This window comes from Manacus candei, unplaced genomic scaffold (assembly GCF_025592945.1).
Source record: "Manacus candei isolate 608988 ecotype Guabito, Panama unplaced genomic scaffold, ASM2559294v1 h1tg000028l, whole genome shotgun sequence".
NCBI classification, from domain to species: domain Eukaryota; kingdom Metazoa; phylum Chordata; class Aves; order Passeriformes; family Pipridae; genus Manacus; species Manacus candei.
Window position 1 is genome coordinate 29,499,216 of NW_026138076.1, and position 11,755 is coordinate 29,510,970.

At 40.3% G+C, this 11,755-nt stretch overlaps 1 protein-coding gene across 3 annotated transcripts in view; it reads right to left on the reverse strand.

The window, feature by feature from the left end:
• CSGALNACT1 (chondroitin sulfate N-acetylgalactosaminyltransferase 1) overlaps nt 1-11,755 on the reverse strand; it is a 43,869-nt gene that overhangs the window by 2,642 nt on the left and 29,472 nt on the right. For all 3 annotated transcript variants that reach the window (XM_051789600.1, XM_051789602.1, XM_051789599.1), the window contains 5 exons: nt 6,074-6,290; nt 4,815-4,916; nt 3,848-4,026; nt 3,406-3,500; nt 140-221 (listed from right to left, as the gene is read on the reverse strand). In XM_051789600.1, coding sequence (XP_051645560.1) covers nt 140-221; nt 3,406-3,500; nt 3,848-4,026; nt 4,815-4,916; nt 6,074-6,290 — 675 coding nt within the window. The remainder of the gene's footprint in view (nt 1-139; nt 222-3,405; nt 3,501-3,847; nt 4,027-4,814; nt 4,917-6,073; nt 6,291-11,755) is intronic.

Below are 11,755 nucleotides of genomic sequence, written 5' to 3' on the forward strand. Positions count from 1 at the left end.
CACCTAGGAATAGTGTGAATATCTAGCCACAGCACTGCTGCAAATTAATGACATAGACAGATTGGCCAAGGAAAGGGAGGCTGACTGTCATTTTCTGTTTTAGTAAAAATACAGGTTTATTGGAGTGTATTTCTCTTACCTATGTTGATAAAATCAGATCTGTACTGGCAAGTCATCCCAAAACCAAAGTCTCTCCAAAATCCAGTTTCTTTTTTAATAATCTGCATGGAGGGAAAAGAATGTTTGTATAGAAGCAGAAATGCTTTCACAGTGAGCAGCAGACAAGTTCCTGAATGTGTTCAGAAATAGGAGCAACTGCCCTTTTTTCTTCCCCATGTGAATCCATGGCTGATCCTGAACCTGTTTTTGTAGCTACTCAGTGCATATATCTGCCTCCAAAAACCAGCTGTGTCGTTAGCTATCATGGATAAAGCCCCTGATCCAAAATGATCAGGTTTTGCTCCACTCCTGCTTTCGTAGACCAAGTAGACCAATATCACACTGCTCTCTGGAGCTCACCTCTTTGCAGGCAAAACATCCTCCAAAATTGTTAGTTTCCTTCTGTGGCATTCAAATGTAAGAAACATATTGGTAAACCAGGGAAGCCAGACTCTGCTGTAAGAGCAGATGGTGGCACCTGGATTGTGGACCCCAAGACCTCTGGAAGAAAACTGTGGTTCTAATCTTGATTGCACAACTGGCAGCTTTCTGATTACCTTAATTTTGATAAAAATTAGGAAAGTACCAAGAATAATTTTCCGTTACAGAACTGCTATATCCAGCTAAAACTGAAGTCCAGAAATGTTAGGATATACGTCCCATGAAAGCCTTTGTGAAAATGAATGAACAGTCTATGTTACTGAGATGGACCATGAAAACATTATGTATTACAGGTAAAAAATCGGAGCACCGAGAAACTATAGCTGTAATTTTGAAAAGCAGAAATCCAAATATAGATTCCTAGCATCATAAACTCATGCAAGTGACCTAACCCAATATGGTGAGACATCCAAGAGCTTCAAGGGACTGGGCCAGGTATTTAAAGCCTCTGAGCAAGTCAGCAGTACTTCACACTCTTGAGGGTCTGGTTAGAAACCTACCCCTTAGCAGCTGCTTTGGAAAATCTTGACTTCCCTTGTGACAGAGTTACAGAAGATAAGGAGACAGAATTTCCATTTCTGGATTTACAAATCCCGGTGTTTCCTTTACCAAGAAATGCTCTTCCAAAGTAGTCTCTCCTGATTTCTTGTTCATATCTCCTCTTTTTGTTCATAACTCTTGTCACTTCAATAGCTTTTTTTTTTTTTTCTTACTGCTCACATTGCTATTGCTTTCATTTCTCATTTCTCCTTTCCTTGAAAAAACCAACTTACTGCAGAAGCCAATTAAAAGGAAACAAGATTGTATCTGTCAGGTCTGCACTGTAACAAGTCTCCATAAAGATACCCTTACAGCAAGCCACTAATATGCATTAGCATTATTATTTCTCATTAGCACAAGTGACTGCTGCACAAATCAAATTCTATCACAGATTTCCAAAGGTTTGAGTTTTTTTCCTCAGCAGCCCAAGCACCAGGACAGAGAGGTAACACTGTCTTGTTTTAATGGCATAGATCTGGCCTCATGCCTGGGAACCAATGTGGGCTAAAAATATAAAAATCTGCATAAAAATGAGATTGGTTGTACTTCTTTAAATCAATAAGGTTTTCTGACATAAGCATCACATTTTATGATTCAAATATTAGCTATAAATACTTTCACAATCCTAACAACATACTTTGTGGACTTTATGCTAGCTTGAGAGTTGAACTCTATTTTATTTCCTAAGCACAATGCTTACAAGCTTGAAGATCCATGGCAGGGTCTCATCAGAGAGAGAAAAGCTAACATGAATCCCATGGTATTATCAGAATAAGTCTCCTCTGAGAAAAAAATGGTAGAAGGGATTTTCCAGACTTTTCAGAAAAGGTTTTCTGGCTACATGTTTGATAACACAGACAGCAGTAGACAAAAAAAAAAAAAAGAAAAAAAAGAAAAAAAAAGTATTTTCAAACTCTCATTCTTCATTTTTAAAGAGGAACTCTTGCAAGGTGGGGGTAGTGATGACAGAAGACTGGACTCAGACCCCAAATGATTGTTTTCAGCTATGGCTGTTCCTGGGATCACAACACCACTAATTCCTATCTACCCTACCTACCCAGAACAACAATAGAAGCTGGGATGCTCTGGAGACAGTGTCCAGCCTGGGACATGATGAGCCCTGATAAGTGCAGTGCCTGGCAGTAAGAGGGGCAGATGTGGCATGTTGGGACCAGAGCCAGAGGAACTGAATGAACCTGCATAGCTGGTTTATGCTTCAATTTGAAAATTCAGCCACCCAGCAGGAGTAGTGGGCAGAGGACTGTGACCCACTGACTCTGGAGAGAAGCACGAAGCACTTCTGTCAAGCCCTTAAGTTCAAGACAGTGCAACACCTGAGCACAAGAGAATGGAGAATAGTGTCTGCAGCAGTGTCAAGCAATGGCTCTGTCACTAGCATTCATGTGAACCTCTCATCTGTGTGCTCTCTTTCTTCTTCACAACAGCTCCCTCTTCCTCAAGGAGACTCATACATGTCACAATCGTATGCCTTCTGGCAATGTTTTTAAAAACACTTGCTTTGTTCTCACACCAAAAATAAGCAGGTGAGGTGGAAATCAGTGGAGTTATGCTGTATTGTATCAGTGCCAGATTAAAGCCAGAAGGGACAGCTCCAAGCATGTCATTTGACTCTGAGACAACGTGGTACACTTCAGAAACAAACTGCTCGCAGGCAGTTTAATCAAGAACTGTGGGATGGGAAATGCCACTGTAAGGTGTTCAAGTAAATGAGGGAAAAAGTCTGACAGCCCCTGGAATTTTGTTTTCACTGACTCATCTAAGGATAGCTATGCTTTTTACAAACATCAGTTCTTCAAATGCAAATACTATTCAGTGCAAGGAAGAAATAAGAGCAGGATTAGGGACTGTCACTCCAAGATAGCACACCATGGAGGAACTGTTCGCTAATGAGAAAATCCCTTCTGGCAGAGAAGCAGATACAGTTCAAACTCTTAGGTTCCATGTAAAAACTTTAAAAAAGGGTTAAAATAAATGGTACCAAGATACTTCCCTGTGAAACACAGAATCAGAGAATCAAATAGGTTGGAAAAGACCTCTGAGATCATGAAGTCCAACCTATGATCCAACACCACCTTGTCAACTAAACATACCAGCAGAACTCACCGTAAGGGGACTGTTGTAGTTAATTTTGTCTGTGGTCGTCACTGTGCAGAAGGAATAGGGGAATGCTACCCAAGATCACATGCACATTTAAAAAATGCTTTGTTTAAATAAAAGCACGCATTCAGAGAAGAATATACTTACCAGCTGCTGTTCTAAAGAGGGGATAGAATCATGGTGGCCATAAATTATACTGGGGTTATACTGGCTGAAGAGAACAGGATAAAACACCTTCTTCCCTGGAAATGACAATGGGTTATTTTTTTAAAAGGCTGTATAAAACAAGCTTCCATCTCTTACAAGACACTGTCCAGGCCAGACAAAATCCAGAAAAAATTACACAAATTTTGCACTGAGCCTATATTCTTTGCATAAGAATGTGAACATGAGGATATAATTAACAAAAAGAAAGCAAATGCTGAAGGCAAGGGATTCAATCACAGTGGGAGCAGGAATTGTTACAACTGATTAACAACTGATTTACAGTAGCTTCCTTAGCAATTCAAAGACAAGAATACTATGGTGAAGGCTTTTATACAATAGGTAAAACCTGTTGAAAGACAATATACTTCATGAGTTGCAGTACCTGGCTGTGTGTTCAACCTGCAGGAGTTCAGGAATTCAGCTGTGAAGTATATGTCCACATCGCAAAAAAAGAGGACAACATTGTTTCCTTTCCAAAATCGAGCACCAATGTCTAATCCTTTGCCCCTGGAAAATTCTTCATTCAGCTGGATGAAGGTAAAGTTCTTGAAGTTTGCTGACCTAGAAGGAAAATATTCAGCAACTTACCCTGTCCATACAACTCTTCACACAAGTCAGGGGTGAGAACCCAATATGAAAGAATTAACCTAGAAAGTTGTAGTACCACAGTTTGAGAGCTGTTTGAGGGAAGAGATGTCCTCTTTGACTTTTAAGGAGATTTCCACTGGGTCTACATTCAGAGCTTGACCTGTGAATCACATGCTAGCATTTCTGTCACAGGCTTTCTTTGGGCAGATCTCACAAAAATCCCAACAAGACTTAGATTGACAAAATTATCTTTAGTATGCCAGTATAAATTACCTGTGGTCATATTACTGTATCTATACAAGGGTATTGTTCCTACATGGAGATGATAACAAAAGACTACACTGCCACATGATCTTGACAAACACAGCTATATAAGCAAACTCAATAGACCAGAACTGGCCAAAAGAATCCAGTTTCTGTGTGCTCCACTTGCCTTTAGAAGTCAACTTCCAGTCCTAACAGTTAACACCACTTTCAAAGGCACTAAAGCATTATCAGTGTGGGAGAAAAAAAATAAAAGCAAAGCTGCATTGAGGTAAAATTCAGTAAAATCTGTTTGTGGTTCTAAAAACCAATGTCACAAAACCATGGGTATGGGACTCTCTGGGTAACAAGTTTTTAGTCTATTAAAAAAATAAAAAAGCCATTTTCTCCAATGCAGTTTAGAACTTTTTGGCCCAACTACAAGTTTGAACAGTTATGTAGTCTCCACATTACAATCCAGTGTATGAACAGCGCACATCAGATGTTCAGGTACTTACCTAGAGGTATTTTCAAGTATCGATTTGACTTCGTTCATTTGTTCTTTTCCAAAGTAAACTACAGTGAGGTGAATTCTCCCATCCTGCTGAATGCCCATTTCCCTAGAGAACAGAGACAGATCTCTGACTTGTTCCAGAAGTTAGCTTTCTTCAATAACCTACATCTGCTGGGGAAGGCAGAGAAGGGTGAACCCTGGAGGCATTCCTAGGGGCATGATTCACTGACAAGAGATCCTTGTCCTGACAAAGGAGATCACTGCTTCTGTCAAATGGGACAGAAGTCTATCTTTCAGGCAGAGTAGGATCAAGCTCTCTAAGCACTGTTTGTTATATTAGTGGGAGGACACTTAAAACAGGCCATCCAGCCCCAGCAAGAATGATGAGGCAGGCAACAACTCCAGCACTTATAAGAATATGAGAAGGGGGATTTTAATACGTACCTTATCTCATAACCTTGATCTTTTGTAACAGATACTCCAGAATTCAGATCTTTGGCATTTACTAAAATCTAAGTATCAATCAGAGGTCAAATCTGTAGCCTAAGAGTAAGACCAATCAGAACTAATGCTAGACACTATGCTTCACTTGCTCTAAGTTTAGTCAGGAAGAGTTCATCTATAATCAGCAGAGAGATCAGCATAACCAGAGGGCAATTTTTCTCATCCTAAAACAGGCACCTATCAGATGGCTAATTTAGACAAGGAGCCTATTTTTAGATGGCTGTAATTAGGCAAAACAAATCCCATTGTAAGAGTCAGTATCTGTTCATAACACAGTCTTAGGGGCAGCTATTTAAAGTTACATCTCCAAACATCTCTGTGCTGAAGATTAAAAGAAGTTTAAGAGTAACTATCCTGAAAGTTCAAATACATTTCCTTTGTGCTTCTTATTGCCTTAATATTTTATCTAATGGGTCCTGGTGTCTGGGAGCACTGATTTCCCTTTTCCTTAGAAATGTTCCTTTGCAACTACTGGCATGAAATTCTCATGTTGCCACAATTGCATGTGCCACAAACAGACTGAGACACATAAGTCAGGCACATGCAAATCAGAAACCCTGATGACTGGACTATAATTGCTTTTATTGCTGATCACAATACATTAAGCAGACAAATGCCTTGCAGTCTATAATCTCAAAAATGTTTTGGTGGCACAATGAACTGTTATGTAGAAGTAGCAGTGAGTGAGGACAACTCCTAAAATTGCATCTTATTTTCCAAGTAAGAAAAAGCAAAGGCAGCACTGTAGTGGAAGCTCACCTGAAATTCTGCATGAATTGCCGAAATTTGCTGGCTCTCTTGGCCAATGGCACAATGATGTTAATAAGTGTGTCAGCCATATCAACACTTTCACTTTTCACTTTCATTACAGGACCAAATGGCCGGAATAAAACAATCTTCTTAAACTGATGTTTTGTGTCTCCTTTGAAAGTCAGCTCATACAGTGTGCCTTTATTTTTTTCTGTGCGGTAGATCCCTGTTTGAAACAAAAGTGAAGAGATTTTTGGATTAAAGCTGGACTCCTGGGTGGAAAAACAGGATGCAGTCTTCATTTGCTACACCTAAATTGAGAATACAGCAGAGGCCTGAAATATTTACTTCTAAACCAGCACACAGTCCACCATGGTTTGGAGGAGGCTGTCACTCTGGCAGGGACACAGCCCTGGGTTGCCGGAGCTATTTGGTATTCTTGCAGGCACATTTCTAGGCTTGGCTGGGTTACAAATTCCTGAAGGTTACCAACTGCTCACACTCAGTATAACCCAGCAGACATACTGTCTTGATTTTTCAGACTGCTCCAATTGCACACTGCAGACATGCATGGTAATGGGATGCAGAGACACTGCAAAAGGCAGCCTGCCTCCCTGCAATAGGAATGATTAGGTCATCTCCCAGAAAAGCAATTTCCTGATGAGCACATTAATTTCATTCATTCTGGGAGGTTCTCTGGAAAGTCCCCTAATAATGATATGCAACCAGGCCTCGACAGCCATCAGCTTCACCCACTGCCAATCAGGACAAAACTCTCTTGTTACTCAGTTCTTGAGAGACTTTCCTTTGTGGACACACTCCTGGTCAAGTAATGGTCTGCAAGGATGATGCTACAGAGTTGGTTAGAGGCTAGACCCAGGACACAATCCTGGAGACTGCATTAAGCAGTCTCCAAGGATATTTAATTCATACAAACATGTATTTATTTCCTGTATGGAATGAACTTTTGATATACTCAGTGGGTGAAATTGGTGCCATGCCGAGGGACAGCATGAACTACAGAAATCCTTGCTATGCCTCACTGAAACACTATTCTGACACTTTGAATGAGAGCAAGTGTCAAAAAGGCTATAGATGTTACCCACTCTAAATGGTACTTCAGTCCCTACAGTGCATACCGAAATAAAGCTTTTTCATTGTCAGATCCATTAGGTTTAAGAAGAAATAATTAATGGTAATTCTAACTACTCATGAAGCCACTGTAAGCATGTTAACAACTTAATCAGTACAAGAGTATAATTGCAATGCCTTCTATCTCTTGCAGAAGTTAAAGAGACAAGTAAAAAATGTCTGGAAAAAAACTCCTCTTGACTTGTTTTTCTTTTTTTTCCCCTCCACATCTGGTTATGAAGCACAGTTTCTTCTCATTATGAAAAACAACACCAAAATAATGCTTTTTTTTCATCTTGTTCATTCCCTGATATGTAACACTGCTGTGCATCTGATCCATAGACTGTCAGCTTTGTCTGTTTTTCTTGTGAAGGTCTGGGTCAAAGTTTTCATTGAACAGCAAAGTGACACAAGCTCTTCATCTTGTATTACAGCTTTTACATTGATATAATCAAAAGACTAATGAGGTGTGATTTTTTCTGGTGAGAGTTCTGAGGACTGTCTTATCTTCACTATCATTCTGTGTTTTGTTCTTAATGAATGCTTCAGTTGGTTAATAATATATGCAGATTTCCTGATCTGTTATTCACTTCATGTTTTATTTTTAATATAAGCTGAGTCAACAAATGCTCCAATCCTCCTTCTAGCATAGCAGATGAATCTAGGGAGATAACAGCTCCATCATTCTTTTACTTTAATCTTTCAAAGCTGTGCCCTTGATTCCTCTTACCTTTTTCCATATAGTCTGCCCAAGGTGCAGACCATGAACTACATCTGTTATTGAACTTGAGATCACCTGAATGGTGACCCAGTAGTTCCTTCTTTTCCTCCTCATGGTGGCCAGAGAATGGAAATCTGGGCCTTTGAATTCTGCTCACCCATTTATTCTAACAATGCCTGCTGATGACCCGAGTGTGTTGTTGGGTGCACTCATTTGCTGAGGCAGTTTTTGAACACAGGTTTTACAAAGAAAGTTTGTGCTTGAAAGGTTAAGGCAACCTTTTGACATTAAGCTAAACGAAACTGTAAATTAAATCTGATTTGCATTTTCTCTAGAGAGAAATAGGTATGACTATTTCACACATTTGACATAGTGAACTGACATTTTTCATAACAAAGACCTAAATTAAATTAACAAATTTAATAATACCTACCACACAACATCTCAAACAAAGTCTTTGCTTCTGCATCCTGTTCTAATCCAGACAAAAAATGACAATCCCAAAAATACCCCTTCCCCAGAGATATGTACTACACCGTAGAGGAAGCCTTGACAAATAAGTACCTTAAAGCACAGTGCATGTTGTGACCAGAAGGGGGGTCCCTCCTAGTGCTCCCTCCACACAGGCTGCTTCTAACTCTGTAGTTTTGTTCTTGTTCAGTAATTCTACTGCAGCTGAAAGCAAGCAGTTAGGTGAAGGCAAGGTTCCCTTGCACAAAATGGTAATCCAAGAATTTATTACCCTAACATTTTATATTGAAGAGAACTGTACCCAAGTTTAATGCCTGTAATTTGATTTCCATTTTTAAGCATCTTCTTTCCTTTTTTAATTATCATCTTTTTAGAAGCAGAGAACAAAGTGATTTGCCCAAGATCAGGCGGTGAGCCTTGGAAATGAGTCTGAATGTCCTGAGTCATTCTGGGGACTCACCCAGCAGAATATCCTTCCTTTTACATTTTTTTTCCATTTCTGGAGGCACTACTTAATTTGTGCCACCAGGATTTTTAAGCGATTCAGAAAGATGTGTAAAGCATCCTGAATTCTAAGACATGAGCTACAAGGAGAGGAAAAAAAGTAGTGTCAAGAAAATAAACAAAAAAACCTTTCCCTGAAAAGATTGCTCCTGAAATGAAGGCCTTGGAAAGGCTAGATGCTCACTATGGATAAAAGAAGGTTAATCGATCACCTATTGCTTCCATTACAGCAGCCACATTTCAGAATATGCATCATTCCTTTCAGAGGCAGGGAGAAAAGTTAAAGTCTTTGGAAGCCCAATGTAAAAAAATAAACAGGAGCTCTGGGTCAGCAGAGAGAGTAGCTCTAAAATGAAGGAAAAGAACAAGTGAGAAGCAAAAACAGACCTGGGTTGAAAGGTTGACTAAAGAGAAGTAAGTGTCCAGTCTTCAGAGCAGCAATTTCCAAGGTTCTCTAAAGAAATGGTAAATACCTGATCTCTAGTCAACAGAGCAGGTAAACAAGTTTCACCTACATGGATCTACATGAAATGGGTAACTAGCCAACCAGAATGCATTCTTAACAAAATGCTGGTGAGTGGATGGCAATTTTAGCCTCAGTTCCACAGACCACAGGTTTCAGGACTTCCGCTGTCACTAGAAACACTCTCTGGACCCATGCTCATTACTTGTCTTCTGTTAGATGTTATAGGAACCACTTATTAGGATTTATCAGCATTCATTGTCCCCATTTTAACTCTGTATTATGATGATCTTCCCACTTCATGTGCAGTAAAATACAGCATCTTAACCTTCGAGGAAAAGCATCATCCTTTCTCCCAGTAAGCTTTCAGGGCAAAATTGCATCAGGTAGCCCACCATCACCAGTCAAGCCACCTTGAGAAATCAAAGCTACTCTTTTCCATTTGTATCTGAGACCTTATTTAAATTTTCAGTCACTAGACAGCCACATACTTCAAGTAGAAAACTTATGATACAGCATATTTGACAGTATCATGGTAGGGCATTTCTTAAGCAATCCAGGGATTTTCTGGAACTATTCCTGTTATGAAAGAGTATCACCAGACAGTTATTCCATTCGCTTATGGAACACACCACTCTGGCTTGTCAGAGTCTCCAGATTATTATCTCGAAAATGAATGACTCCCAAAACTATTCGGCTCTGCTGCTACTTACATATACTAATGACCAGACCTGTTATCCTGCTCACTGAGCGAGGGACTTTCTATCGGAAACAGAGCAGTCCTTCGCCTGCTTATAATACACAGAAATTTCTGATTTTTTCCATGCTGTTTTTTCCTGACTCCTCATGGCAGAAAACTAGTGAACTTGGTCCAAAAGTAGGAGGAATAAGGGGGAGAGGGGAGCACTGTAACAGCTGAACAGCCCAAGTGCCTCTGTAAAGAGAGAAGCAGAGCAGCAGCCAGATGGGCTCCAGGGAGAAGGTGTGGCTCCCTTGGCTTGGAATAAGGGGGAAAAATGGAAAATTCCACTACGTGTCAGCTATTACTCTGGAAGGAGAACTGTCTGAGAATCCTATCCAAATTTCATGTAACAGTAATTCTGCTGAGGAGGAGTTTAACTCAGATGCAATATACTAGGGTCACAGTCTAATTCCCACACACAAGTCGCTCTGTCTAGAAACTGCAGAGGGTGCAACACTTATTTTAAGAAATCCCATCCACAAAGACAAAACATATCTCCTTAAATGTAAGAAGTGTTTGAAGAAAATTTTTCTTCCACAAAGACAAGAATAAAGGCACAAAATGAAAAAAAAAAAAAGGAGAGATATAGACCCTAATTGAGTTTATTACCCCATACCACCAGCCTGCCTAATGGCATATGTTAGCAAGGAACTAGCACTGAAAAAGTGCCAAATATGATCCACAAGAACAGAAAAATCTGCACAAGAGGCCCAAGCAAACAAGATTAACTTGCATGACTCTATGTTGTAGTGAGACTCAGGATCAGCAACATGTTTTAGTGAAGCTGGTGTCAAAGGCTTTGCTGAACAGAGAAGAAAGGACACAAATCTCACTTACCAAGAGCAGCAGTTTAGGGTTTTAATCCTGCCTCTGATCCCGATTAGCTGATTTTCATTTCAGCACCTGATCAACCTTAAGACGAGGACAGTTGCCTCCATGTTTAGCATAAGAGATGCACACAGCTTTTGTGTGCTATTATTGCTGAAGTAGCTGGAAGATAAAGACTAAGAGGGTTAAGTGGTATTACTTTCAGTGCAGACCTGGGCCACATCTCCCAGAAAGCTCCAGATACTCTGGGTAGTTCCAGAAAATGCATTGGCTGGCTTGGTGTCTGGGTAAATGCAGCCCATGGTTGCTGTGTTGCTAGATTTATATTAAGCTGCCAGAAGCTGACATAGAATCCAGTCTATTACTAACTTGTTATGTAGACAGTGGCACCTGCAGAGCACTGTTTCCAAAACACGTTGTGAGTCCAAACTATAACTGAAATGTAAAACTGGATCTTCCCTTCACCTGCTCGAGTCACACAGAGCAATGGATTTGTTTGTGCTTTGATCAGTGGTTTTTGCCATTCTTGGAGAATGAAGGGTGGAGGAAAAGAGTGACAAGAGATGACAGAGACTTCCAAAGCAACTCAGCAGGGAAGGTTTCTTGAGCTCAGACTGACCTGCACATGGGGTTTCAGTTTCTTGACCTCTGAGTCGCATGCAAGGCTTCCTCCCTCCAGAGTATTTCACCATGGTATGTGAAAGCCAGCAAGACCCTTAGTGCATGAAGAACCTCCACAGAGCCAGCATTGCAGTGTGCATCTCTTCCCCAGGCCTTTCTGGGGAAGGCACATCAGATTTTGCTTTGTTCCCCAAGCACGGCGCTGGTACC